Here is a 25,896-nt window from a genome sequence, read left to right as displayed (position 1 = left end):
AAGGCACTTTAAGTGCCTTCGAGCAGGGTAGGGTAGTAGGTGCCAGGCGCACCGGTTTGAGTGTGTCAAGAACTGCAACGTTGCTGGGTTTTTCACGCTCAACCATTTCCTGTGTGTATCAAGAATGGTTCATCACCCAAAGAACATCCCATCCAACTTGACCCAAATGTGGGAAGCATTCAAGTCAACATGGGCCAGCATTCCTGTGGAACGCTTTCAACACCTTGTAGTTCATGCAAAGACAAATTGAGACTGTTCAAAAGCAGGAAGATGTTCCTAGTGTTTGGTATACCCAGTGTATATGGAAGAGAGATGGGTGAGATGGGGGTATCGTAGACCCGTCCAATTGGTGGTGGGACAGCAGAACGGATGAGACTCCACTGCCTGAATGACTATATTTTGATTTACATTTGTTATAGTACTACTACTGTCTGTAAAGAGCCCCTTGAACATAACATACATGATACATAAGAATGTTCCCACCAGTTTCATTGCCAAATGGTGGTTTGTGGAAAGATTTTTTTTTTAATTGACAGATCCTGCAGGGTATCGACTGAGCAACAGAAAAGGTGTGCGATTGTGTTTATCTTCCTTTTCCTCTCCCCTCAGATCATCAAAAACTGGAACGAGAGGCCCGCATCTGTCGCCTGCTCAAACATCCCAACATAGGTGAGTGGCTCCTACTGTACTTACCATAGTAGGCTAAATGAATTGTGTGTCTGTATGACAACCGACCTGCTGAGCAAGAGCAGTTTGGTGGCAACCAACAATGACAGGACGAAACCGAGGTGACATTGTTGTCAGTCTAGCAACAGGTGAAGTCTCTCGCTGTACATATTTCAGCCATGTTGGTTTGAAGAGCATTGAGGGTGTCTCCAGTGTCAGTGTGTTACATGGTGTCATCTCAGCACTTCATGGAAGAGAGTTAGGGTGTAGGCAAATGGAGGAAGCCAGCCAAATTAAATGATACCCACGAGTGTGGACCATTTGCATGATCCGACTGGTGAGTGAGAGCCACAGAATTTAGGAGCCAACCCACCACCGCATGCAAACTCAGGGAAATGACAGTTGTCACCTCCCCTCACACTGCAAGCCAGCCTCTCTATCCACTACAGTGAATGTGCGACATACATGCAGGTTAGTGGAGGCTCCTCAAAGGAAGGGGAGGACCATCCTTAGTGAATTTTATAAAATAATAATAGTGAAACATTTAAAAAGTTATAATTTTTAGATGAAACTATACTAAATATAATACACTTTATTATTGAAAAAATTATTGATTAAAACACACTGTTTTGCAATGAAGGTCTACAGTAGCCTCAACAGCAATCTGTAGGGTAGCACCATGGTGTAGCCGGAGGACAGTTAGCTTCCATCTTCCTCTATGTACATTGACTTCAACACAAAACCTAGGAGGCTCATGGTTCTCATCCCCTTCCATAGACTTACACAGTAAGTCTGACAACTTCCGGATGACATCCTCCAAACTATCAGAGCTCTTGAGGCATGAAATGACATGTTGTCCCCCCAATCAAAGGATCAGAGAATGAATCTAGCACTGAAAGCATAATATGCTGTCAAGACCTGGGACACGCGTGCGTCCGCATGTTGATTTTGCACATCCACACCAGACGTGATCCAGACACGCAGGTTGAAATATCGAAATGAACTCTGAACCAGTTATATTCATTTGGGGACAGGTCGAAACACATGATACATTCATGGACATTTAACTAGCTAGCTTGCTGTTGCTAGCTAAATTGTCCTGGAATATATACATTGGGTTGTTATTATACCTGAAATGCACAAGTTCCCTTTTTCATGGATCTTTGTATGAATTTTTACTCATTTTGATTCACCCAAAATCGCTTATTCTCTACTCTGACATTTAATCCACAGATAATAGGGGAAACTAATTTTTAGTATCTCTCCTTCTTCAGCAGTAGTCTTCTTATTCTGTGGAAGAAGTTGGTTGTCTTAAAGTTGGCAACCAACTTTAAGGTGCATTACCAACACCAACTGGACTGGAGTGTGGACCTCAGTTAATCTTTCAATCACCCACATGGGTATACAGTTGAAGTCGGAAGTTTACGAACACTTTAGCCAAGTACATTTAAACTCAGTTTTTTCACAATTCCTGACATTTAATCCTAGTAAAAATTCCCCGTCTTCGGTCAGTTAGGATCACCACTTTATTTTAAGACTGTGAAATGGATTTATTTAAGCTTTTATTTATTTAATCACATTCCCAATGGGTCAGAAATTTACATACACTCAATTCGTATTTGGTAGCATTGCCTTTAAATTGTTTAACTTGGGTCAAACATTCAGCTTCCCACAATAAGTTGGGTGAATTTTGGCCCATTCCTACTGACAGAGCTGGTGTAACTGAGTCAGGTTTGTAGGACTCCTTGCTTGCACACACTTTTTCAGTTCAGTCCAGTTCTGTCCATGTTCTATAGGACTGAGGTCAGGGCTCTGTGATGGCCACTCCAATACCTTGACTTTCTTGTCCTTAATCCATTTTGCCACAACTTTGGAAGTATGCTTGGGGTAATTGTCCATTTGGAAGTCCCATTTGCGACCAAGCTTTAACTTCCTGACAGATGTCTTGAGATGTTGCTTCAATATATCCACATAATTTTGCCTCCTCATGATGACATCTATTTTGTGAAGTTCACCAGTCCCTCCTGCAGCAAAGCCCCCCCACAACACGATGCTGCCACCCCGTACTTCACGGTTGGGATGTTGTTCTTTGGCTTGCAAGCCTCCCCCTTTTTCCTCCAAACATAACAATGGTCATTATGGCCAAACAGTTCTATTTTTTGTTTTATCAGACCAGAGGACATTTCTCCAAAAAGTACGATCTTTGTCACCATGTGCAGTTGCAAACCGTAGTCTGGCTTTTCTATGGCGGTTTTGGAGCAGTGGCTTCTTCCTTGCTGAGCAGCCTTTCAGGTTATGTCGATATAGGACTGGTTTTACTGTGGATATAGATACTTTTGTACCTGTTTCCTCCAGCATCTTCAAATCCTATCAAATCAAAGTTTATTTGTCACGTCCGCCGAATACAACATGTGTAGACCTTACAGTGAAATGCTTACTTACAGGCTTTTACCAGTAGTGCAAAAAGGTATAAGGCGAACAATAGGTAAGTAAAGAAATAAAACAACAGTAAAAAGACATATACAGTAGCGAGGCTATATACAGTAGCGAGGCTATATACAGTAGCGAGGCTATAAAAGTAGCGAGGCTACATACAGACACCGGTTTGTCAGGCTGATTGTGGTGGTATGTACATGTAGATGTGGTTAACCTCTAGCGTCGAGCAATCCCGTATCCGGGAGCGTAATCATAGCCTCAAGCTCATTACCATAATGCAACGTTTCCTATTCATGAAAATCGCAAATGAAATGAAATAAATATATTGAAACACAAGCTTAGCCTTTTGTTAACAACACTGTTATCTCAGATTTTCAAAATATGCTTTAACCAAAGCTACACAAGCATTTGTGTAAGAGTATTGATAGCCTAGCATAGCATTAAGCCTAGCATTCAGCAGGCAACATTTTCACAAAAACAAGAAAAGCATTCAAATAAAAATGTACCTTTGAAGAACTTTGGATGTTTTCAATGACGAGACTCTCAGTTAGATAGCAAATGTTAATTTTTTCCAAAAATATTATTTGTGTAAGAGAAATAGCTCCGTTTTGTTCATCACGTTTGGCTAAGAAAAAAACCCGAAAATGCAGTCAACACAACGGCAATTTTTTTTCAAAATGAACTCCATAATATCGACAGAAACATGGCAAACGTTGTTTAGATTCAATCCTCAAGGTGTTTTTCACAATTCTATTCAATGAAAAATCATTCCTGACAGCCGGTTTCTCATCCGAGGCAAACGGAAAAATACTGCAGCTGGAGATTACGCAATAATTGCGATGGAGGACACCAAGCGACCACCTGGTAGATGTAGTGTCTTATGATATGCCTACAAATACGTCACAATGCTGCAGACACCTTGGGGAAAACGTGGAAAAGGTAAGCTGACTCCTAGCTCCTCCACAGCCATATAAGGAGTCATTGCCATGAGGTGGTTTCAAAAAATGCGGCACTTCCTGATTGTATTTTTATCAGGGTTTTTCCTGTAACATCAGTTCTGTGGCACTCACAGACAATATCTTTGCAGTTTTGGAAACGTCAGAGTGTTTTCTTTCCAAAGCTGTCAATTATATGCATAGTCAAGCATCTTTTCGTGACAAAATATCTTGTTTAAAACGGGAACGTTTTTCATCCAAAAATTAAAATAGCGCCCCCTATATCCAAGAAGTTAAAGTGACTATGCATATATGATGAACAGAGAGTAGCAGTAGCGTAAAAGAGGGGTTGGCGAGTGGCGGGCCACAATGCAGATAGCCCGGTTAGCCAATGTGCCGGAACACTGGTTGGTCGGCCCAATTGAGATAGTATGTACATGAATGCATAGTTAAAGTGACTATGCATATATGATAAACAGAGAGTAGCAGCAGCGTAAAAAAGAGGGGCTGGGGAGGGGGGAGGGGGGTTGGGGGGCACACAATGCAAATAGTCCGGGTCGACATTTACATTTATTTAAAAAAATGTGTATTTTACCCCCTTTTTCTCCCAAATTTCGTGGGATCCAATTGTTAGTAGTTACTGTCTTGTCTCATCGCTACAACTCCCAGTACGGGCTCGGGAGAGACGAAGGTCGAGAGCCATGCGTCCTCCGAAACACAAACCAACCAAGCCGCACTGCGTCTTAACACAGCACGCATCCAACCCGGAAGCCAGCCGCACCAATGTGTCGGAGGAAACACCGTACACCTAGCGACCTGGTCAGAGTGCACTGCGTCTGGCCTGCCACAGGAGTCACTAGTGCGCGATGAGACAAGGATATCCCTACTGGCCAAACCCTCCCTAACCCGGACGACGCATGGACCTGGGGCGACGCACTGCGATGGACTGCGATGGTGGCACTGCGATGGAGTGGCACCACCCGGCCAGGTCTCTGACCTCCTCCCTATAGGCTTTTTCGTTGTTGTCGGTGATCAGGCCTACCACTGTTGTGTCATCTGCAAACTTAATGATGGTGTTGGAGTCGTACCTGGCCATGCAGTCGTGGGTGAACAGGGAGTGCAGGAGGGGACTGAGCACGCACCCCTGTGGAGCTCCAGTGTTGAGGATCAGCGTGGCAGATGTGTTGCTACCTACCCTCACCACCTGGGTGTGGCACGTCAGGAAGTCCAGGATCCAGTTGCAGAGAGAGGTGTTTAATCCCAGGATCCTTAGCTTAGTGATGAGCTTTGAGGGTACTATGGTGTGAAAGCGGAGCTGTAGTCAATGAATGGCATTCTCACATAAGTGTTCCTTTTGTCCATGTGGGAAAGGGCAGTGTGGAGTGCAATAGAGATGGCATCAACTTTGGATCTGTTTGGGTGTAATGCAAATTGGTGTGGGTCTAGGGTTTCTGGGATAATGGTGTTGATGTGAGCCATTACCAACCTTTCAAAGCACTTCATGGCTACGGACGTGAGTGCTACGGGTCTATAGTCATTTAGGCAGGTTGCTTTTGTGTTCTTGGGCACAGGGACTATGGTGGTCTGCTTGATACATGTTGGTATTACAGACTCTATCAGGGACATGTTGAAAATGTCAGTGAAGACACCTGCCAATTGGTCAGCACATGCCCGGAGCAAACGTCCTGGTAATCCGTCTGGCCCCGCAGCCTTGTGTATGTTGACCTTTTTTAAGGTCTTACTCATGTCTGATACAGAGAGCGTGATCACACAGTCGTCCGGAAGAGCTGATGCTCTCATGCATGCCTCAGTGTTGCTTGCCTCGAAGTGAGCATAGAAGTGATTTAGCTCATCTGGTAGGCTCGTGTCACTGGGCAGCTTGCGGCTGTGTTTCCCTTTGTAGTCTGTAATAGTCTGTATGCCCTGCCACATAAGACGAGCGTCGTAGCCGGTGTAGTATGATTCAATCTTAGCCCTGTATTGACGCTTTGCCTGTTTGATGGTTCGTCGCAGGGCATAGCAGGATTTATTGTAAGCTTCTGGGTTAGAGTCCCACATCTTGAAAGCGTCAGCTCTACCCTTTAGCTCAGTGCGAATGTTGCCTGTAATCCATGGCTTCTGGTCGGGATATGTACGTACAGTCACTGTGGGGACAATGTCCTCGATGCACTTATTGATAAAGCCATGACTGATGTGGTGTACTCCTCAATGCCATCGGAAGAATCCTGGAACATGTTCCAGTCTGTGATAGCAAAACACCATTTGTTTATAGACCGAGTCACTGGTGCTTCCTGCTTTAATTTTTCTTGTAAGCAGGAATCAGAAGGATAGAGTTGTGATTGGATTTACCAAATGAAGGGCAAGGGAGAGCTTTGTTCACGTCTCTGTGTGTGGAGTACATGTGATCTAGAATTTTTTCCCCTCTGGTTGCACGTTTACCATGTTGATAGAAATTTGGTAGAACTGATTTAAGATTCCCTGCGGCAGGGTAGCCTAGTGGTTAGAGCGTTGGACTAGTAACCGGAAGGTTGCGAGTTCAAACCCCTGAGCTGACAAGGTACCAATCTGTCGTTCTGCCCCTGAACAGGCAGTTAACCCACTGTTCCCAGGCCGTCATTGAAAATAAGAATGTGTTCTTAACTGACTTGCCTGGTTAAATAAAGGTAAAAAATAAATAAATAAATAAATTAAAGTCTCCGACCACTAGGAGCGCCGCCTCTGGGTGAGTGGTTTCCTGTTTGCTTATGTCCTTATACAGCTGACTTAGTGTGGTCTTAGTCTCAGCATCTGTCTGTGGTGGTAAATAAAAGGCCACAAAAATTTAGCTGAAAACTCTAGGCAAGTAGTGTGACCTGCAATTTATCACAATATACTCTACTTCAGGCGAGCAAAATCTAGAGACTTCCTTAGATTTCGTGCACCAGCTGTTGTTTACAAATATGCACAGACCCCCCCCCCCCCCCCCCGTATTACTGGAGTGTGCTTTTCAATCTTGCAGGTGAAATGTATATCCCGCTAGCTGAATATCCATGTTGTCATTCAGCCACGATTCCGTGAAACATAGGATATTACAGTTTTTGATGTCCCGTTGGTAGGATATTTGTGATCGTACCTCGTCTAATTTATTGTCCAATGATTGCATGTTGGCGAGTAGTATTGACGGTAATGGCAGCTTCCCCACTCGCCCTCTCCGGGTCCTGACCAGGCATCCGGCTCTTTGTCCTCTGTACCTGCGTCGCTTCCTCTTGCAACACCTGTCGGGTGTTTGGAGAATGTCTTGTGTGTCGTCCTTGTTGTAGAAAAAATCTTTGTCTAATCCGAGGTGAGTGATCACTGTCCTGATATCCAGAAGCTCTCTTTTGCCGTAAGATATGCTTGCAGAAACGTTATGTAGAAAATAAGTTACAAATGATGCAAAAGAAACCCACTTAATAGCACAATTCGTTGGGCGCCCGTTAAACTGCTGCCATTTATTCCGGCGCCATTTTACTACTTCACAAGGTCCTTTGTTGTTGTTCTGGGATTTATTTGCACTTTTTGCACCAAAGTACATTCATCCCTAGGAGACAGAACGCTTCTCCTTCCTGAGCGGTATGACGGCTGCGTGGTCCCATGGTGTTTATACTTGCGTACTATTGTTTGTACAGATGAACGTGGTACCTTCAGGCGTTTTGAAATTGCTCCAAAGGATGAACCAGACTTGTGGAGGTCCACAATTTTTTTTCTGAGGTCTTGGCTGATTTCTTTTGATTTTCCCATGATTTTCCCAAACGAAGAGGCACTGAGTTTGAAGGTAGGCCTTGAAATACATCCACAGGTACACCTCCACCTCAAATGATGTCAATTAGCCTATCAGAAGCTTCTAAAGTCATTACATAATTTTCTGGATTTTTCAAGCTGTTTAAAGGCACAGTCAAAAATTACTTGTGTCATGCACAAAGTATATGTCCTAACCGACTTGCCAAAACTATAGTTTGTTAACACGAAATATGTGGAGTGATTGAAACACGAGTTTTAATGACTCCAACCTAAGTGTATGTAAACTTCCGACTTCAACTGTATTTTCCTAAAATGCTCCTCTCCAGTAAGGAGATGGGAGAGGTGGGACTTGCAGCGCATCAGGCGTCAAGAATAGAACCAAGTTCTATTTTAGCGCCTGGCTATGCAGACGCTCGTTGACGCACGTGAGCTGTTAAGATTAAATGTTTGACTAACATGTATGTGTACATTTATTTTGCAATGTGACTAATGTGACTAATGATTACACCCTAGATCAGCTAGATGCAGGCAAGAGTGTGCAAGGCAGTACTGAATGTGTCACTATCTGTCCGTGTGTCCGTGAAAATTTGAGTATCATATAGTAGCCGTAACCTATTGATGTTACATTGAACTGTGTGAATGGAACATGAATGGCAGTCATCCAATATGCTGTAATGGAAATAATGCCATGCTCATGAAAAAAAAGAATTATCCTCCGTCATCTTAAACGGCACCAACCGCCACTGATGCAGGTGTGTGTTTGTGCGAGTGTGTATGTGAGGTATGTGTAACAGGAATGTAAATTTGTGAGATTTGTGTTGGTGGTTAGCTGTGTGGCTGAAAACGGGGGCACTGTGTGTGTGTGCGGTGTGTGGTGTGTGTGTGTGTGTGAGCAGGTGGGTGAGAGCAGGTGGGTGTGAGCGGGTGGGTGTGAGCAGGCAGCAGCAAGCAGGCCAGTGAGACAACATGTAATTACACTTTCAAAGCCATAGAGAGAATGGGGGATAGGTTGGGAGGGAGGACCGGATAAAGCGAGGGAGGAGAGGACGAAAGAAGAGTTCATAGCACAGCATGAATGCCTCTTCTCCTACTGCCTGACTATATTAATGAGCTTCACCCAGTCACATCTTCAAACTACACACGCAAGCACCTACTTCCTTTTTCTCTCTTCCTTCCTTTTGCATTTTTAGTTTTGCTTTCACTTGCTTCTCGTTACTATCTTCCCTCTTTCTGCATTCCCCTCTCTTCGCAATTGCTTTTTCCTTCTCTCTCATCCTCTTTCTGCTCTCTCTCTCACTCGGTGTCTCGCTTTTTCCTTCCTTCCTCTCTCTCTCTCTCTCTCTCTCTGCTGGTCCACCCGCCCTCCCCATCTGTCTCTCACCTATCCCCTTGTTTCTATCATTTTCTCTGTTTCCCCTGTCTGTCTGTCTGTCTCTCTCTCTCTCTCTGTGTCCCAGATTGTTCTCTGTCCCCTAAAGCACACTCCTTCTCTCCATCTCCATCTCTTTCCCTTCACCTCACCTCACCTCTCTGTCAAAGGGACAGCTTGTCATGTTTTCTGCTTGGACTGCAGATAAACTCCTAACAAAGGGAGCAATTGAGAGAGAAAGGTAGAGAAAGGGGGAGGGAGGAATGGAGTGCACTGCCACTGGCAGGGCAAGCTAATTCATTCTAACACACACATACACACACACACACACGCACACACTGACTCTCTGCCCCCTCACTGTGGCATCTTAGCTCCCTTTTGCTCTCTTTTTGCATCATAAACACACGTGACAGACATTGCAGGCCTATACACACATGACTCACACACACCACCTACCCTTGATACGCACTGTTGGCCTTCATATCCTATCAAACATAACTAAACACTCTCTCTACAGTACAGGAATACACTTATGCAGGCACATGTTGACTCACAAACACACATCATGTATGGTTGCTCACCATCGGGTGCCATGAGCGATTTTAGACGATGTGTTGAGGGACATATCACTAATCCCCAATGCTTTGAATGGCGTTAGCATTGGAAGTCTGTGTGTTCCCAGTGGAAATCCTGGTATTCCATGGTGAGCACAGAAGCTCAGTGGGAACGTCTACATTATTCCCCTTTGTTCCCACAGAGGCATGCCAGGCATGGGTGCGTGTGTGTCATCCATCGGAAAAGGGGTGGATCACTAGGATTGGGAATGTTCGTATCTCATTGCGTCTGTATATCACTGAGGTGTTGCTAACACATACAGTATGTGTTAGTACAAACTTGATCTCTTACGCCACACATGCCACATGCTAACACATCGTGTGTATTATACTGGCCACTGAAGACCGTGAACAGACATGCTACAGGACGTAAGTGGCAGATCAATGCTACTCCCACTGACACCTGCTCCTGTCACCTGAATGAAACGGCGTAACCTCCTACCCAGAAGGGGCTTCACTTCCACAGCCAGAGGCAACAGGGGATTGAGGGAGTGTGCGTTTGCCCACGCAAATATCTTGCTTTCCAGGAACTGTAGGTCACAACGTGGCACAAACAAGCTCTCACCGTCCTAAGTGCGTCCCTGGGGCTCAGGGCAAAAGCGGAGTGGGTAATTGACGAGGCGAGAGACAAGGAGATAAGGGATGACTGTTATTTAACTCTCTTCTCTGTTTCTATCCCTGTGTGTCTGTGTGTCTGTCTGTCTGTCCCACAGTACGACTACACGAAAGTATCTCAGAGGAAGGCTTCCATTACCTTGTCTTTGACCTGTGAGTATACTGATACCGGTCAGCCGATCCCACTGCTCTCTGGCACGTATACTCTCACAACTCTCATACTTAATGGTGCTTACTGCTTATAACACCAGAGAATACAACGTGGCTTTGATTCCTACAGAGGCCACATGTAATGACTATGTGTATTAGTTCATTAAGTCTGTTGAATGACCACATTATTATCATGAGTACATCTAATACCCCCCACCGGCCCACATTTTTTTGTTGTGGCCTTAGACAAACTTGAGGCCTGGAGTTGGGAAACACTGGTGTACACACAGTCTAGTGGGTCTGTTCTGACAGGGTGAGAGGATAAGGTGACACGCACCGTGTCCCCACAGGGCATACAGAGGACACATTTTTGGGTTACACCCTCGCCCCAATTGTTGGCAACATCCTTACTCAACCAAAACACCTACTTCATTGTCTTAGACTGTGTTGTCTTTTGCATAAATCATGCATTTATGTGTGTGTGTGTGTGTCCAGTGGAACATGCTCTCTCTGGGCTGTGTTTCCTGTTGTCTCTGGTAGACTGGGTGTTTGCCATCATACCATCATGGTTCCAGACTGGTGTCCATGTGTCAACTAAGCTGTTGTTTCTCTCCTCCCAGTGTCACCGGTGGAGAGCTGTTTGAAGACATTGTTGCCAGAGAGTATTACAGTGAGGCCGATGCCAGGTGGGAACACACACACACACACACACACACACACACACATTATACAAACACACTCTCCTATATGCACACAAACAGTACTAGTCAAAAGTTTGGGCACACCTACTCATTCAAGGGTTTTTCTTTATTTTTTACTATTTTCTACATGGTACATCAAAACTATGGAAGGACACATATGGAATCATGTAGTAACCAAATATAGTTTATATTTGAGATTCTTCAAAGTAGCCACCCTTGATGACAGCTTTGCACACTCTTGGCATTCTCTCAACCAGCTTCATGAGGAATGCCTTTCCAACAGTCTTGAAGGAGTTCCAACATATGCTGAGCACTTGTTGGCTGCTTTTCCTTCATTCTGCGGTCCAACTCATCCCAAACCATCTCAATTGGGTTGAGGTCGGGGGATTCTGGAGGCCAGGTCATCTGATGCAGCACTCCATCACTCTCCTTCTTGGTCAAATAGCCCTTACAGAGCCTGGAGGTGTGTTGGGTCATTGTCCTGTTGAAAAACAAATGAAAGTCCCACTAAGCGCAAGCCAGATGGGATGGCGTTTCACTGCAGAATGCTGTGGTAGCCATGCTGGTTAATTAAGTGTGCCTTGAATTCTAAATAAATCACTGACAGTGTCACCCGCACAGCACCCCCACACCTCCTCCTCCATGCTTCACGGTGGGAACCACACAGGCAGATATCATCCGTTCACCTACTCTGCGTCTCACAAAGACACGGCGGTTGGAACGTAACATTTCAAATTTGGACTCATCAGACCAAAGGACAGATTTCCACCGGTCTAATGTCTAATGCTCATGTTTCTTGGCCCAAGCAAGTCTCTTTATCTTATTGGTGTCCTTTAGCAGTTGTTTCTTTGCAGAAATTCCACCATTCACACAGTCTCTTCTGAACAGCTGATGTTGAGATGTGTCTGTTACTTTATTTGGGCTGAAATCTGAGGTGAAGATAACTCTAATTAACTTATCTTCTGCAGCAGAGGTAACTCTGGGTCTTCCTTTCCTGTGGTGATCCTTGTGAGAGACAGTTTCATCATAGCGCTTGGTGGTTTTTGTGACTGCACTTGAAGAAACTTTCAAAATAATGAAAATAATGAAATAATGACTGTCATTTTCTCTTTGCTTATTTGAGCTGTTCTTGCCATAATATGGACTTGGTCTTTTACCAAATAGGGCTATCTTCTGTATACCTCCCATGCCTTGTCACAACGCAACTGATTGGCTCAAACGCATTAAGAAGGAAATAAACTTTTAGCAAGGAACACCCGTTAATTGAAATGCATTCCAGGTGACTACCTCATGAAGCTGGTTGAGAGAATGCCAAGAGTGTGCAAAGCTGTCATCAAGGCAAAGGGTGGCTACTTTGAAGAATCTCAAATATATAAACATTTTTGGCTACTACATGATTCCATATGTGTTATTTCAAAGTGTTGATGTCTTCACTATTAGTCTACAATGTTGAAAATAGTAAAAAATAAATAAAGTAGAACTCTTGAATGCGTAAGAATGTCCAAACTTATGACTGGTACTGTATATAGTTCAGTACACACTATCTTTCTACATCCATGTTGAGAACACACAACACTGCAACTGTTGCCCCCAACCTATGTTTGTTTGCGTCTCACTTGGCTTCCGTTGAAACACAGCTGTGTCTATAATCATAACATGTACCTTTGGAAACCTTTGTACATATGAACTTAATACGGGCAAATACATCCTCTTCTTCACCACATGGATATTGTGTATACAGTGGGGCAAAAAAGTATTTAGTCAGCCACCAATTGTGCAAGTTCTCCCACTTACAAAGATGAGAGAGGCCTGTAATTGTCATCATAGGTACACTTCAACTATGAAAGACAAAATGAGAAAAAAAATCCAGAAAATCACATTATAGGATTTTTAATGAATTTATTTGCAAAATATGGTGAAAAATAAGTATTTGGTCACCTACAAACAAGCAAGATTTCTGGCTCTCACATACCTGTAACTTCTTCTTTAAGAGGCTCCTCTGTCCTCCACTCGTTACCTGTATTAATGGCACCTGTTTGAACTTGTTATCAGTATAAAAGACACCTGTCCACAACCTCAAACAGTCACACTCCAATCTCCACTATGGCCAAGACCAAAGAGCTGTCAAAGGTCACCAGAAACAAAATTGTGGCTGACTAAATACTTTTTTGCCCCACTGTAACTATGCAATACCACGCTCATGCTTTCCTCCCTAGGGTGAGCATTGTCCTGGCAGGGTGTTTGTGTGCCGTGTGGGAGAGAATGAAACTTGGTGTGGGCCAGGGGTGAGTGTGGCTCTCAGAGGGGGAAGGAAGCTGCAGTCAGCATGTGGACATTATGGAGGCTCATTGCTCTGTTCTGGCTGCAAAGAGTTTCTGGGGTCGGGCTCAACCACGTTGCCTGAGCTGCTCATTTAATCAAGCAGAAGAGGAAGAGAGTGAATATGATAGATGGGGTGAAAAATGCCTCTGGGAGTGTGACTCCTCACTAGTACACGGAGACGAGAGGGAGATGCAGAAACAGAGGGACAGGGAAAGAGACTGGATAACCAAGAGAGGGTGAGAAAAAGAGGAGAGGGGACAAGGAGGGGGAGATAAAGAGTGCGGGTAGAGTGAGAACAAATGTGTATGAAAGATAAGAGGGGCAACAGAGAGTGAAGGGGAAATGGGGGCTGAAAATGTGTGTGTGTCGGCCCATGTCTCCCCGAGACTGAAGGAGGGAGGAAGGGAGAGAGGGCAAGAGACGGGGAGACTTTATTGGGGAAAGGCAGTTCTGGTGCCTGCGTAGTGGAATGGAATGCAGGGCACAGATTTGGCCAAATTTGGACACAAGACATGCTTTTCTCCTGATTACTCTGAAAGAAAAACACAGAGAATATATCACGAGTACCACGGCCTCCTAGGACACCCCCTCTCTCTCTGGAAAGGGGCTGTTGTTTTTAAGGCTTGATTGATGTAAAACAGCACATTAGTGGCTGCCCAGGTCTGTTTTTAAGTAATACAATGTGTTAGAGAGTAAATAGAAGGTTGAACCAAAAACCAGGAACCGAACCCTGTACTATCAAACCCACTTCTCCTCACACATACTGAAGTTGATAATGACCTTATTCACTATGGCAGTTGTGGTGAGTCTACAGATGAAATCTCTGATAATGTAGCCCAAATAGGTGGTTGTTTTTACCCACAGATCGTGGAAAACTGCAGATAGGTCACCTTGGCAGTTGCCGGCAATGTTTAGAGTAGGGCCAAAAAGCAACAACTTCAGTATTACTCGACCTTTGCCTTAAAACTCCATTGGAGGGGTAGGCCCATCTAGATGGAATATAACTGCATGTGTGTAATTCATCCGGCCAGATTGTGGGGAGGATATGACAGATGTGAGGTCGACAGTAGGAAATTTGCCTTGGCGCTGAGGGGACCGTCTAATATATCTGCTGTCTCGCAGGCTTTTGGGTTCAAAGAAAACAGAGCTATTAGGGAAAAAGGGCTGAGGCTAGCGAGGTTCCTCTGGCTCCACACAGAGTCCTCTGCACAGTTGCTCTTCCTCTGTCTTTCTCAGCATCCCTCTGTCTTTCTCAATCTCCCTATTTGCTCTCTTTCAGGCTCTCTCTGTCTCGCTCTCTCTGTCTCTCTCTTTGTCTGTCTCGATCAGTCTATCTCTCTCTGTCTCGCTCTCTCTGTCTCTCTCTTTGTCTGTCTCGATCAGTCTCTCTCTCTGTCTCGCTCTCTCTGTCTCTCTCTTTGTCTGTCTCGATCAGTCTATCTCTCGCTGTCTCTCTGTCTGTCTCTCTCTTTGTCTGTCTCGATCAGTCTATCTCTCGCTGTCTCTCTGTCTGTCTCTCTCTTTGTCTGTCTCGATCAGTCTATCTCTCGCTGTCTCTCTCTCTGTCTCTCTCTTTGTCTGTCTCGATCAGTCTATCTCTCGCTGTCTCTCTCTCTGTCTCTCTCTTTGTCTGTCTCGATCAGTCTATCTCTCGCTGTCTCTCTGTCTGTCTCTCTCTTTGTCTGTCTCGATCAGTCTATCTCTCGCTGTCTCTCTGTCTGTCTCTCTCTTTGTCTGTCTCGATCAGTCTATCTCTCGCTGTCTCTCTCTCTGTCTCTCTCTTTGTCTGTCTCGATCAGTCTATCTCTCGCTGTCTCTCTGTCTGTCTCGATCAGTCTATCTCTCGCTGTCGCTCTCTCTGTCTCTCTCTTTGTCTGTCTCGATCAGTCTATCTCTCGCCGTCTCTCTGTCTGTCTCTCTCTTTGTCTGTCTCGATCAGTCTATCTCTCTCTGTCTCGCTCTCTCTGTCTCTCTCTTTGTCTGTCTCGATCAGTCTATCTCTCGCTGTCGCTCTCTCTGTCTCTCTCTTTGTCTGTCTTGATCAGTCTATCTCTCGCTGTCGCTCTCTCTGTCTCTCTCTTTGTCTGTCTTGATCAGTCTATCTCTCGCTGTCTCTCTGTCTGTCTCGATCAGTCTGTAGTTGTATTTCTGTAGTTAAGTTGAAACTCACCTCATCTGATCCATAAACCAGTGGTTTCCATTAGTCCCTACTCCTGACTGTGTCAGTGTGTGGTGGGTGTGATGTGTCTGCTGTGCATTGATGTGTGCGTTCTGTGTTCTGTGTCTCCTCTCTCTGCAGCCAGTGTATCAATCAGATCCTGGAGAGTGTCCACCACATGCACCAGCATGACATTGTGCACAGGGACCTCAAGGTGAGTAATCCATCACCATGGCAATGTGCAACACCTGTTTTGGGGGGGCGTCATCATGCCCCCAACCCCCAAAGCCCTCCCACTGGCAACCTTACAGGGTCATATGCATACACACACACACACACGTGAGCAAATGATTTTATTTTTTCGGACGTCAGAGAGAGTGACTGGGCTGGTGCTGATGAATTGTGGGTAGAGGCACTGAGCCAGACAGTGCATTTCAGGTGATTACCATCCCCCAGCCCGTCTCTCTCACTCTCTGTCTCTCTTTCTCGCTCTCTCTCTTCTGTCTCTCTCTCTCTTTCCCCTCCCTCCCTCCCTCCCTCCCTCCGTCCCTCCCTCCCTCCCTCCCTCCCTCCGTATCTCTGACGAAAGCAGACGAACACCATTTGGCTGCTATTTATAGCCAGGGTGACATCACAGCGAATAGACACAAAGCTGGCTAGCCTGGTGATACTTATCACCATACTCCAGTATTAACAATAGGACACACTTCAAAGAGTTATTTTGTTTTTGTTTAGGTGAAAAACAGACCCATGCTTGACATTAAGGCATGCTTACCTTTGTCAATAGCAAGCCGTTTACGTGCTCCAGTCTACAAGATGAATGTTGAACATCACAGAGTGCCACTTGAATGTACAGCTCTTATAAACTGCATCTTGTATCAACACCATTATTCTGAGTACATTTACCAGCAAAACCATCCGTCATTCAGCTGGGAGGTGTTCCATGAAACTCAAATGCATTGTAACTACTGTTGCCATCAGATTGAGAGCCCTCCAACGCAGAGACCAGCAGTAAGTGAAGGGGAAATAATGAAGTGTGTGTGTGTGTTTTTGGTTTTACTATCCTTGTGGGGACCAGAAGTCCTCGCAAGGATAGTAAAACAAGGAGAATTTGGATAAGTGGGGACATTTTGCCGGTCCCCACAAGTAAGAAGGCTATTTTAGGCTCAGGGGTTAGTGTTAGGGTTGCAATTAGGGTTTGGGGTTAGGTTTAGTGTTAGTGTTAGGTTAAGGCTTTAGGGGAAGTAGGATTTTGAATGGGAATCAATTGTTTGGTCCCCACAAGGAGAGTAAAACAATTGTGTGTATGATATTTGCTGTTACCATGGAGTGAGGCCTCGGCCCCTCCCATGCTATGTTTTATGCTATGTCCTGTGGACATTTTAAAGGAAGAGAGGGGGCCAGTTGGACTAGAGACATAGATAAAGACGAAGGGCTCTATTTTCATCTGACGTTAAAGGCAGCATTAGTGTCAAACACACGTTTGCAATTTCATCATTTAAAAACTGACACACTGGCATTTTCCAGCCCCAACGCCAGATTCGGCCATTTACCTGTTAGACATCAGCACGCTTGCGCTCAGATGGGAGGGGTTGGAAATAGGTGTGTCCTTAAAAACATGATCCAAAGGGCTAATTTCAGGCTGTGCTGGTAGGGATATTTAAGACCAACCAAAAGCAGTTGGTTATGAATTTTGACAGCAGAAACACAGCCTACCCAGCCGTGACGCACACTGCCCATATGAGCATGGAACAGAAGAAAGTCTTTGTTTCTGGACATTTTGAGCCTGTAATCGAAGCCACAAATGCTGATGGTCCAGATACTCAGCTAGTCTAAAGAAGGCCAGTTTTATTGCTTCTTTAATCAGACCAACAGTTTTCATTGCAATGATCAATTAGCCTTTTAAAATGATAAACTTGGATTAGCTAACCCAACGTGCCATTGGAACACAGGAGTGATGGTTGCTGATAAGTGGCCTCTGTACGCCTATGTAGATATTCCATAAAAAATCTGCCGTTTCCAGCTACAATAGTCATTTACAACATGAATAATGTCTACACTGTATTTCTGATCAATTTGATGTTATTTTAATGGACACCCCCAAACACACACACACACACACACACACACACACACACACACACACACACACACACACACACACACACACACACACACACACACACACACACACACACACACACACACACACACACACATACACACACACACACACACACACACAGACTATCACAATGGGCTGGCTGCCTGCATGGCATCTCCAGAGGCTGAATTTCTGAAGGTAAACAAGGGAAGAGAAAAGGGGAGGAGAGAGGTGCTGGTGGCAGCCGGGTTACCATGGAAACCTGTATGACGTCACACTGCTGCAGCGCCAATGTGGAGACTAATTCATCCCGACGGTTGTCATCTCTCGCGCTCTGTCTTTCTGTCTCTCCTCTGTCTGTCTACTCCCTCTTTCTCTCTCCTCTGCCCTTTACCTCTTTCTCTGTTCTCCAGGTCTCTATTGCACTCTGTCTCTCTCCCACTCTCTCTGTATCCCTCTCTCCTGAGAGAGAGAGACTTAGCAAAAGTGTCACGCGCCCGTCGCAGCATGAATCAAACTGAGCCAGCGCATTGAAGCTCATACCCAATTACATTCACGCCCCTCTCTGACCCCCAGTGGTACACTCCATGTATGTCCACCCACTTCTGACACACATGTCTTTTAATGATTCATGCCTGTCTTCACTTTCACCTACAGTACATTTTTTTCATGTAATTTCTGAGCGAGATACGGGTCATGTTTTGCGGTCAGCGTACATGGACCTCACAGTTCCGTTGAGTGACTCAACTCTGTCTGTGACTTTTATATTATAGCCTCTTGAAGGAGTTTGTTCTTCAATTAGTTTCGCCTCATTGATTGATTCTCTTCATCTGTCTCTGTGGTTTTGCTCTGGTCTGTAGCCAGAAAACCTGCTCCTGGCCAGTAAGCTGAAGGGAGCTGCAGTGAAGTTGGCTGACTTTGGGCTGGCCATCGACGTGCAGGGAGACGAGCAAGCATGGTTCGGTAAGATGGGTGATCAGTACACTGGGCTTTAATGGTAGTGTCACTGATCTTACTACTGCAGTCCTCTGGGCTAATGACAATTCCTTACCTCCTCCTTTCTCCTCCCACTCATCCCTCTCCTCTTTCTGCATTATCATGTGCTCATCTCTCTGCCTATCATCCCTCCATCTCTCACTGACTGGCATGATGTCACTTGGTATTTGCACATCAAAGTAGTGAGGCCAGAAGTTGTTCAGTATTGATAGTAGGTCTCCTCACCTTTAATCGGAGACTTATTTGGTTTGTTCCACACCGTGTCTACCTTTCAAGTCAGAGCAGTTTGAACCTGTCACTTCCACCAGACCCCAGAGAGAAACCAGGGCCTGCAGGCCTTCGCTGAGTACCCACATACATTAATATATGTTTATTAGATCAGTGTAAAGGAATCAGATCCAAATTGGTAGAATTGGTTTTATCTTGCCAAAGTGCCCACTCCAGGGACAGACTGGACATCTCTGAATGGAAGCCTGGCTTGTTCCTTGGTGTCAGATCAGAATGCTACTCATTAATACTGCCTTACCGAGAAAAAGAGCAGTAACTGCACATTTGGTCAAAAATGGGTTATTTACATTTTTTTATACATTAAATACAGTTGAAGTTGGAAGTTTAAATACACTTTTGGCAAGTCGGTTAGGACATCTACTTTGTGCATGACACAAGTCATTTTTCCAACAATTGTTTACAGACAGATTATTTCACTTATAATTCACTGTATCACAATTCCAGTGGGTCAGAAGTATACATACACTAAGTTGACTGTGCCTTTAAACAGCTTGGAAAATTCCAGAAAATGATGTCATGGCTTTAGAAGCTTCTGACATCATTTGAGTCAATTGGAGGTGTACCTGTGTATGTATTTCAAGGCCTACCTTCAATCTCTATGCCTCTTTGCTTGACATCATGGGTAAATCAAAATAAATCAGCCAAGAACTCAGAAAGAAATTGTAGACCTCCACAAGTCTGGTTCATCCTTGGGAGCAATTTCCAAATGCCTGAAGGTACCGTGTTCATCTGTACAAACAATAGTACGCAAGTATAAACACCATGGGACCACGTAGCCGTCATACAGCTCAGGAAGGAGACACGTTCTGTCTCCTAGAGATGAACGTACTTTCGTACAAAAAGTGCAAATCAATCCCAGAACAACAGCAAAGGACCGTGTGAAGATGCTGGAGGAAACAGGTACAAAAGTATCTATATCCACAGTAAAACGAGTCCTATATCGACATAACCTGAAAGGCCGCTCAGCAAGGAAGAAGCCACTGCTCCAAAACCGCCATAAAAAAGCCAGATTACAGTTTGCAACTGCACATGGGGACAAAGATCGTACTTTTTGTGTCCTGGTGAAACAAAAATAGAACTGTTTGGCGAAAATGACCATCATTATATTTGGTGGAAAAAGAGGGAGGCTTGCAAGCCGAAGAACACCATCCCAACCGTGAAGCATGGGGGTGGCAGCATCATGTTGTGGGGGTGCTTTGCTGCAGGAGGGACTGGTGCACTTCACAAAATAGATGGCATCATAAGGAAATGTACGTGAATATATTGAATCAACATCTCAAGACATCAGTCAGGAAGTTAAAGCTTGGTCGCAAATGGGTCTTCCAAGTGGACAAGGACCCAAAGCATACTTCCAAAGTTGTGGCAAAATGGCTTAAGGACAAGAAAGTCAAGGTATTGGAGTGGCCATCACAAAGCCCTGACCTCAATCCTATAGAACATGGACAGAACTGGACTGAACTGAAAAAGCGTGTGCGAGCAAGGAGTCCTACAAACCTGACTCAGTTACACCAGCTCTGTCAGTAGGAATGGGCCAAAATTCACCCAACTTATTATGGGAAGCTTGTGGTTACCTGAATGTTTGACCCAAGTTAAACAATTTAAAGGCAATGCTACCAAATACGAATTGAGTGTATGTAAACTTCTGACCCAATGGGAATGTGATGACAAAAAAGCTGAAATAAATCCTTCTCTCTGCTATTATTCTTATTTCACATTCTTAAAATAAATTGGTGATCCTAACTGACCTAAGACAAGGAATTTTTACTAGGATCAAATGTCAGGAATGAGGAAAAACTGAGTTTAAATGTACTTGGCTAAGGTGTACATAAACCTCAGACTTCAACTGTACATGCTTTATCATGTGGACAAATATCCTGTTGTGTTATGGAGAAAATGGGGGTTCATGTCAGCAGGATGAGCAAAAAGTTCAAGTGAAACCAAGGAAAAGGGCAGTGACTTCCATCACACACGTCAGTTATTGCCTTTTATCTTGGTTTCACTGAGCTTTGATCTACGGTGTCTACGGTAAACCTTGGTATTATTTATTGTTCTTTGCTGATACAAGTCTCAAACTATATGACACTGACAGCCACATACCAATAAATATACTAACAGGAGATTGTATTAAAAACAAATCGTCATGGAAACGTATTCCAGTGGGTGTAACAAGCAAGAAGGCGGTAACTGCAGTCTAGGGTCAAAGGTCATGTCAGAGGTCAGGATCATTATGAATAAAAAAGTACCTCATAGTAAGATAACCACATCTCCAACGACCTACCTACAATTAATTTGGCTGGACAGTAAAAAAAACCTCTCAGTTTCACTGTAGGGCAGAGTAGAGCTCTCCTGAATGGGGATGATAGAACGCTGTGTTGGTACACTTCTCTTGCAATGTCTTTACATTAGATCCTAGACTTTGTTGTTTAATTCCTTTTGACACGTTATTTGCTGCTGTAGGTTTTGCAGGCACTCCAGGCTACCTCTCTCCAGAGGTTTTGAGGAAGGACCCCTACGGCAAGCCGGTGGATATCTGGGCCTGTGGTGAGTGACTCCCTCCTTCAATGTGTGCGTGCGCGTGTGTGTGTGTACTAACCCCCCCCCCCCCCCTGTGTGTGTTCTGTGTTCAGGTGTGGTCCTGTACATTCTCCTGGTGGGCTACCCTCCCTTCTGGGATGAAGATCAGCACAAGCTCTATCAGCAGATCAAGGCTGGGGCCTACGATGTGAGTAGTGACCATCTGCCCCCCCCCCTCTCTGTTTACCATTCACTTCTATGGGATTAGAACAGATTTGTGTGTGCATGATTATATTATGTTGAATTCACTGAGAGACCAGTGTGTATGTGTGCATGCACGTATGTTGCATGCACGTGTTCGCTTGCGCTCGTGGGTGTGTATGTTTGGATGAGGCCTTGGGAAAGAGAGAAGAAGGATGGTGGAATGGAGGGAGGGAGAGCTGTAGGCAAGCAGCGGAGTGGTGTTGGGAAGCAGCGGAGTGGTGTTGGGAAGCAGCGGAGTGGTGTTGGGTTGGGCTTGAAGGAGCTTTTAGCAGCACTCAGGCCATTAACACTAAACTGATGGGAGGAGAGGGGAAAGAGCTCAAAAGAGAGTGTGTGCCTGTCTGAGTGCATACATACCCTTCAGGTCCCCGTAACGACCCAAATGGTCCCGGTCCAGATTTTGCTCTCATTAATTTTTAATTGGCTGCGATAGAGCTGTGTTTTCTGCCCATTGAGGCTGTCAGAGCGACCCTCTGCAGTTACTAACCCAGGGGGAGGGGCCTAGGAGACTCTACTGCACTGTGGCAGCCCCAGGATACAACTCAAAAGGAATACAAGCTAACAGGGATGCTCTGATGTGTATACATGCAGCAGGACTGTGTTTTGTATTCTTTCTGTATACCTTTGGTTTAAGGCCTGGGAGAGCTGGTTCTACTAAATCAAATCAAATTTTATCCGTCACATACACATATTTAGTAGATGTATTTCGGGTGTAGTGAAATGCTTGTGTTCCTATATCCAACTGTGCAGTAGCATCTAACAAGTAGCTGCTAACCAGCTAGTTACTAACTACCTCCTAATTTAGGTTCAGATGTGTTACAACTGGGTTGGCGCAAAATCCTGCACACCTAGTAGCTCTCCAGGAGGATGGTTGGCCACCTCTGGGTAGCACTTTATTCAACTCATACAGTCTACTCATGTCTTGACCATTGTCTTATCAGATCTGATTGGGTGAGGTGTAATGCAACTGAATAAACATGGATTGTTTTTGGCTTCAGTAATTGATTTGATGCAATCTTTTCCGATGCGGCAATGTCCAAGTACGCCCCGACTTTCAATTTATGATTCAATTTATTTATATTTGTATCTAGTTTAATTTGCTGTCTGAAAGCACCATTCAGTTCAATTATATTTCCTCATAAGTCCTCGTAATTAGATAGCAGGCTTTGTTATTTGGCATCTCTGCAATGTGGGCAGATTTTTTTTTGCGCCCTGAGAGAATGTGTGTACTCTCTGTGTGTGTGTTTGTGTGTCTGTGTGTGATTGCAGTGTGTGTGTGTGTACGGGTGCGTGTGTGTACCCATTTCTGGTGTGCATGTTTGTTTGTAATGTGTGTGTGTGTATGTATTTTTATAATGTGTCTGCGTGTGACGGATAGCTGCAGTCTGGAAGCAATGTGATTATGAGGACCAGCCAGGGCATTAGTTTGGGCGGCCAAATGAAGTGGAAAGGCCCACCATGACCAGCACTACCTCCTTCTCCTCCTCAATATCTCTACCATAGTACTCACTAATTCAATGAGTCTCAATCACAAAGAGCCTCGTGCTGTGGACCCCTTGACTTTTTCCACATTTCGTTACATTACAGCCGTGTTCTAAAATTGATTCAGTAGTTTTTCCCCCCTCATCAATCTACACACAATACTCCATAATGACAAAGCAAAAACAGGTTTTTAGAAATGTTTGCTAACAAAAACTGAAATATCATATTTCAATAAGAATTCAGACCCTTTACTCAATACTTTCTTGAAGCACCTTTGGCAGTGATTACAGCTTTGAGTCTTCTTGGGAATGTCACTAGAAGCTTGGCACACCTGTATTTGGCGAGTTTCTCCCATTCTTCTCTGCAGATCCTCTCAAGCTCTGTCAGGTTGGATGGGGAGCGTCGCTGCAAAGCTATTTTCAGGTGTCTCCAGAGATGTTCGATTGGGTTCAAGTCCGGGCTCTGGCTGGGCCACTCAAGGACATTCAGAGACTTGTCCCGAAGCCACTCCTGCATTGTCTTGGCTGTGTGCTTTGGGTCGTTGTCCTGTTGGAATGGAAAACCTTTGCCCCAGTCTGAGGTCCTGAGTGCTCTGGAGCAGGGGTTCATCAAGGATCTTTCAGTACTTTGCTCTGTTTATCTTTGCCTCGATCCTGACTTGTCTCCCAGTCCCTGCTGCTGAAAAACATCCCCACAGCATGATGCTACGACCACCATGCTTCACCATAGGGATGGTGCCGATTTCCTCCAGACGTGATGCTTGGCATTCAGGCCAAAGAGATCAATCCTGGTTTCATCAGACCAGAGAATCTTGTTTCTCATGATCTGAGAGTCCTTTAGGTGCCTTTTGGTAAACTCCGAGTGGGCTGAGATGTGCCTTTTACTGAGGAATGGTTTCCGTCTGGCCACTCTACCATAAAGGCCTGATGGTGGAGTGCTGCAGAGATGGTTGTCCTTCTGGAAGGTTCTCCCATCTCCACAGCGGAACTCTAGAGCTCTGTCAGAGTGACCATGGGGTTCTTGGTCACCTCCCTGACCAAGGCCTTTTACATATATTAAAAAAAACTTTATTCAACTAGGCAAGTGAGTTAAGACCAAATTCTTATTTTACAATGACGGCCTACCCCGGGCCAAACCCTCCCCTAACCCGGACGACGCTGGGCCAATTGTGCGCCACACTTCTCTACCGATTGCTCAGTTTGGCCGGGCGGCCAGCTCTAGGAAGAGTCTTGGTGGTTTCAATCTTCTTCCATTTAAGATTCATGGAGGCCACTATGTTCTTGGGGACCTTCAATGCTGCAGATATTTTTTGGTACTCTTTCCCAGATCTGTGCCTTGACACAATCCTGTCTCTGAGCTCTACCAACTATTCCTTTGCCTCATGGCTTGGTTTTTGCTCGGACATGCACTGTCAACTGTGGGGCATTATATAGACAGGTGTGTGTCTTAGCAAATCATGTCCAATCAATTGAATTTACCACAGGTGGACTCCAATCAAGTTGTAGAAACATCTCAAGAATGATCAATGGAAACAGGATGCACCGGAGCTCAATTTCAAGGCTCATAGCAAAGGGCCTGAATACTTATGTAAATAAGTTATTTCTGTTTTTTTTTATACACTTGCAAACATTCTAAAAACCTTTTCTCTTTTTGTCATTATAGGGTATTGTGTAGATTGATGAGGATTTGTATTTATTTCATCAATTTTAGAGTAAGGCGGAATATGGAAAAAGTCAAGGGGTCTGAATACTTTCCGAAGGCACTGTAATGTGGATGCTATGATGATTACAGGTAGTCCTGAATGAATCGTGAATAATGTTGAGAAAGTTACAAATGCTCAAATATCATACCCCCAAGACATGCTAACCTCTCACCATTACAATAACAGGGGAGGTTAGCATTTTATATCATACCCCCAAGACATGCTAACCTCTCACCATTATTATAACAGGGGAGGTTAGCATTTTATATCATACCCCCAAGACATGCTAACCTCTCACCATTACTATAACAGGGGAGGTTAGCATTTTATATCATACCCTCCAAGACATGCTAACCTCTCACCATTACAATAACAGGGGAGGTTAGCATTTTATATCATAACCCCCAAGACATGCTAACCTCTCACCATTACAATAACAGGGAAGGTTAGCATTTTATATCATACCCCCAAGACATGCTAACCTCTCACCATTACTATAACAGGGGAGGTTAGCATGTTTTTGGAGTATGATATTATGCCTCTGTAACTTTCTTACTCATCATTGTTCACTTTGGACTATATTAATACACATATAAGATCATTTGTCCCAATACTTTTGGTCTCCTAAAATGGGGTGACTGTACAAAAGTGCTGTAATTTATAGACGGTTTACCCGATATGGATGAAAATACCCTCTGCACTTTAACCTCATTGTCATTGCATCCTTTCAAATCCAAAAGTGCTGGAGTACAGAGCCAAAACTACAAAGCATGTCACTGTCCCAATACTTTTAGAACTCACTGTATGTTTGTCTGTGTATT

At 44.5% G+C, this 25,896-nt stretch overlaps 1 protein-coding gene across 9 annotated transcripts in view; it reads left to right on the top strand.

Annotated features, from left to right (window-relative positions):
- LOC135510993 (calcium/calmodulin-dependent protein kinase type II subunit gamma-like) overlaps window positions 1–25,896 on the top strand; it is a 103,198-nt gene that overhangs the window by 46,538 nt on the left and 30,764 nt on the right. For all 9 annotated transcript variants that reach the window (XM_064932407.1, XM_064932405.1, XM_064932409.1 and 6 more), the window contains exons 3-9: window positions 610–669; window positions 10,493–10,547; window positions 11,165–11,230; window positions 15,867–15,939; window positions 18,690–18,792; window positions 21,571–21,654; window positions 21,741–21,835. In XM_064932407.1, the coding sequence (XP_064788479.1) occupies window positions 610–669; window positions 10,493–10,547; window positions 11,165–11,230; window positions 15,867–15,939; window positions 18,690–18,792; window positions 21,571–21,654; window positions 21,741–21,835 (536 nt within the window). The remainder of the gene's footprint in view (window positions 1–609; window positions 670–10,492; window positions 10,548–11,164; window positions 11,231–15,866; window positions 15,940–18,689; window positions 18,793–21,570; window positions 21,655–21,740; window positions 21,836–25,896) is intronic.

The sequence above is a fragment of the Oncorhynchus masou genome, chromosome 23 (assembly GCF_036934945.1).
Source record: "Oncorhynchus masou masou isolate Uvic2021 chromosome 23, UVic_Omas_1.1, whole genome shotgun sequence".
Classification (NCBI taxonomy): domain Eukaryota; kingdom Metazoa; phylum Chordata; class Actinopteri; order Salmoniformes; family Salmonidae; genus Oncorhynchus; species Oncorhynchus masou.
Note: the sequence above shows the minus strand (reverse complement) of the source record. Positions and strands in the feature narration are given on the sequence as shown.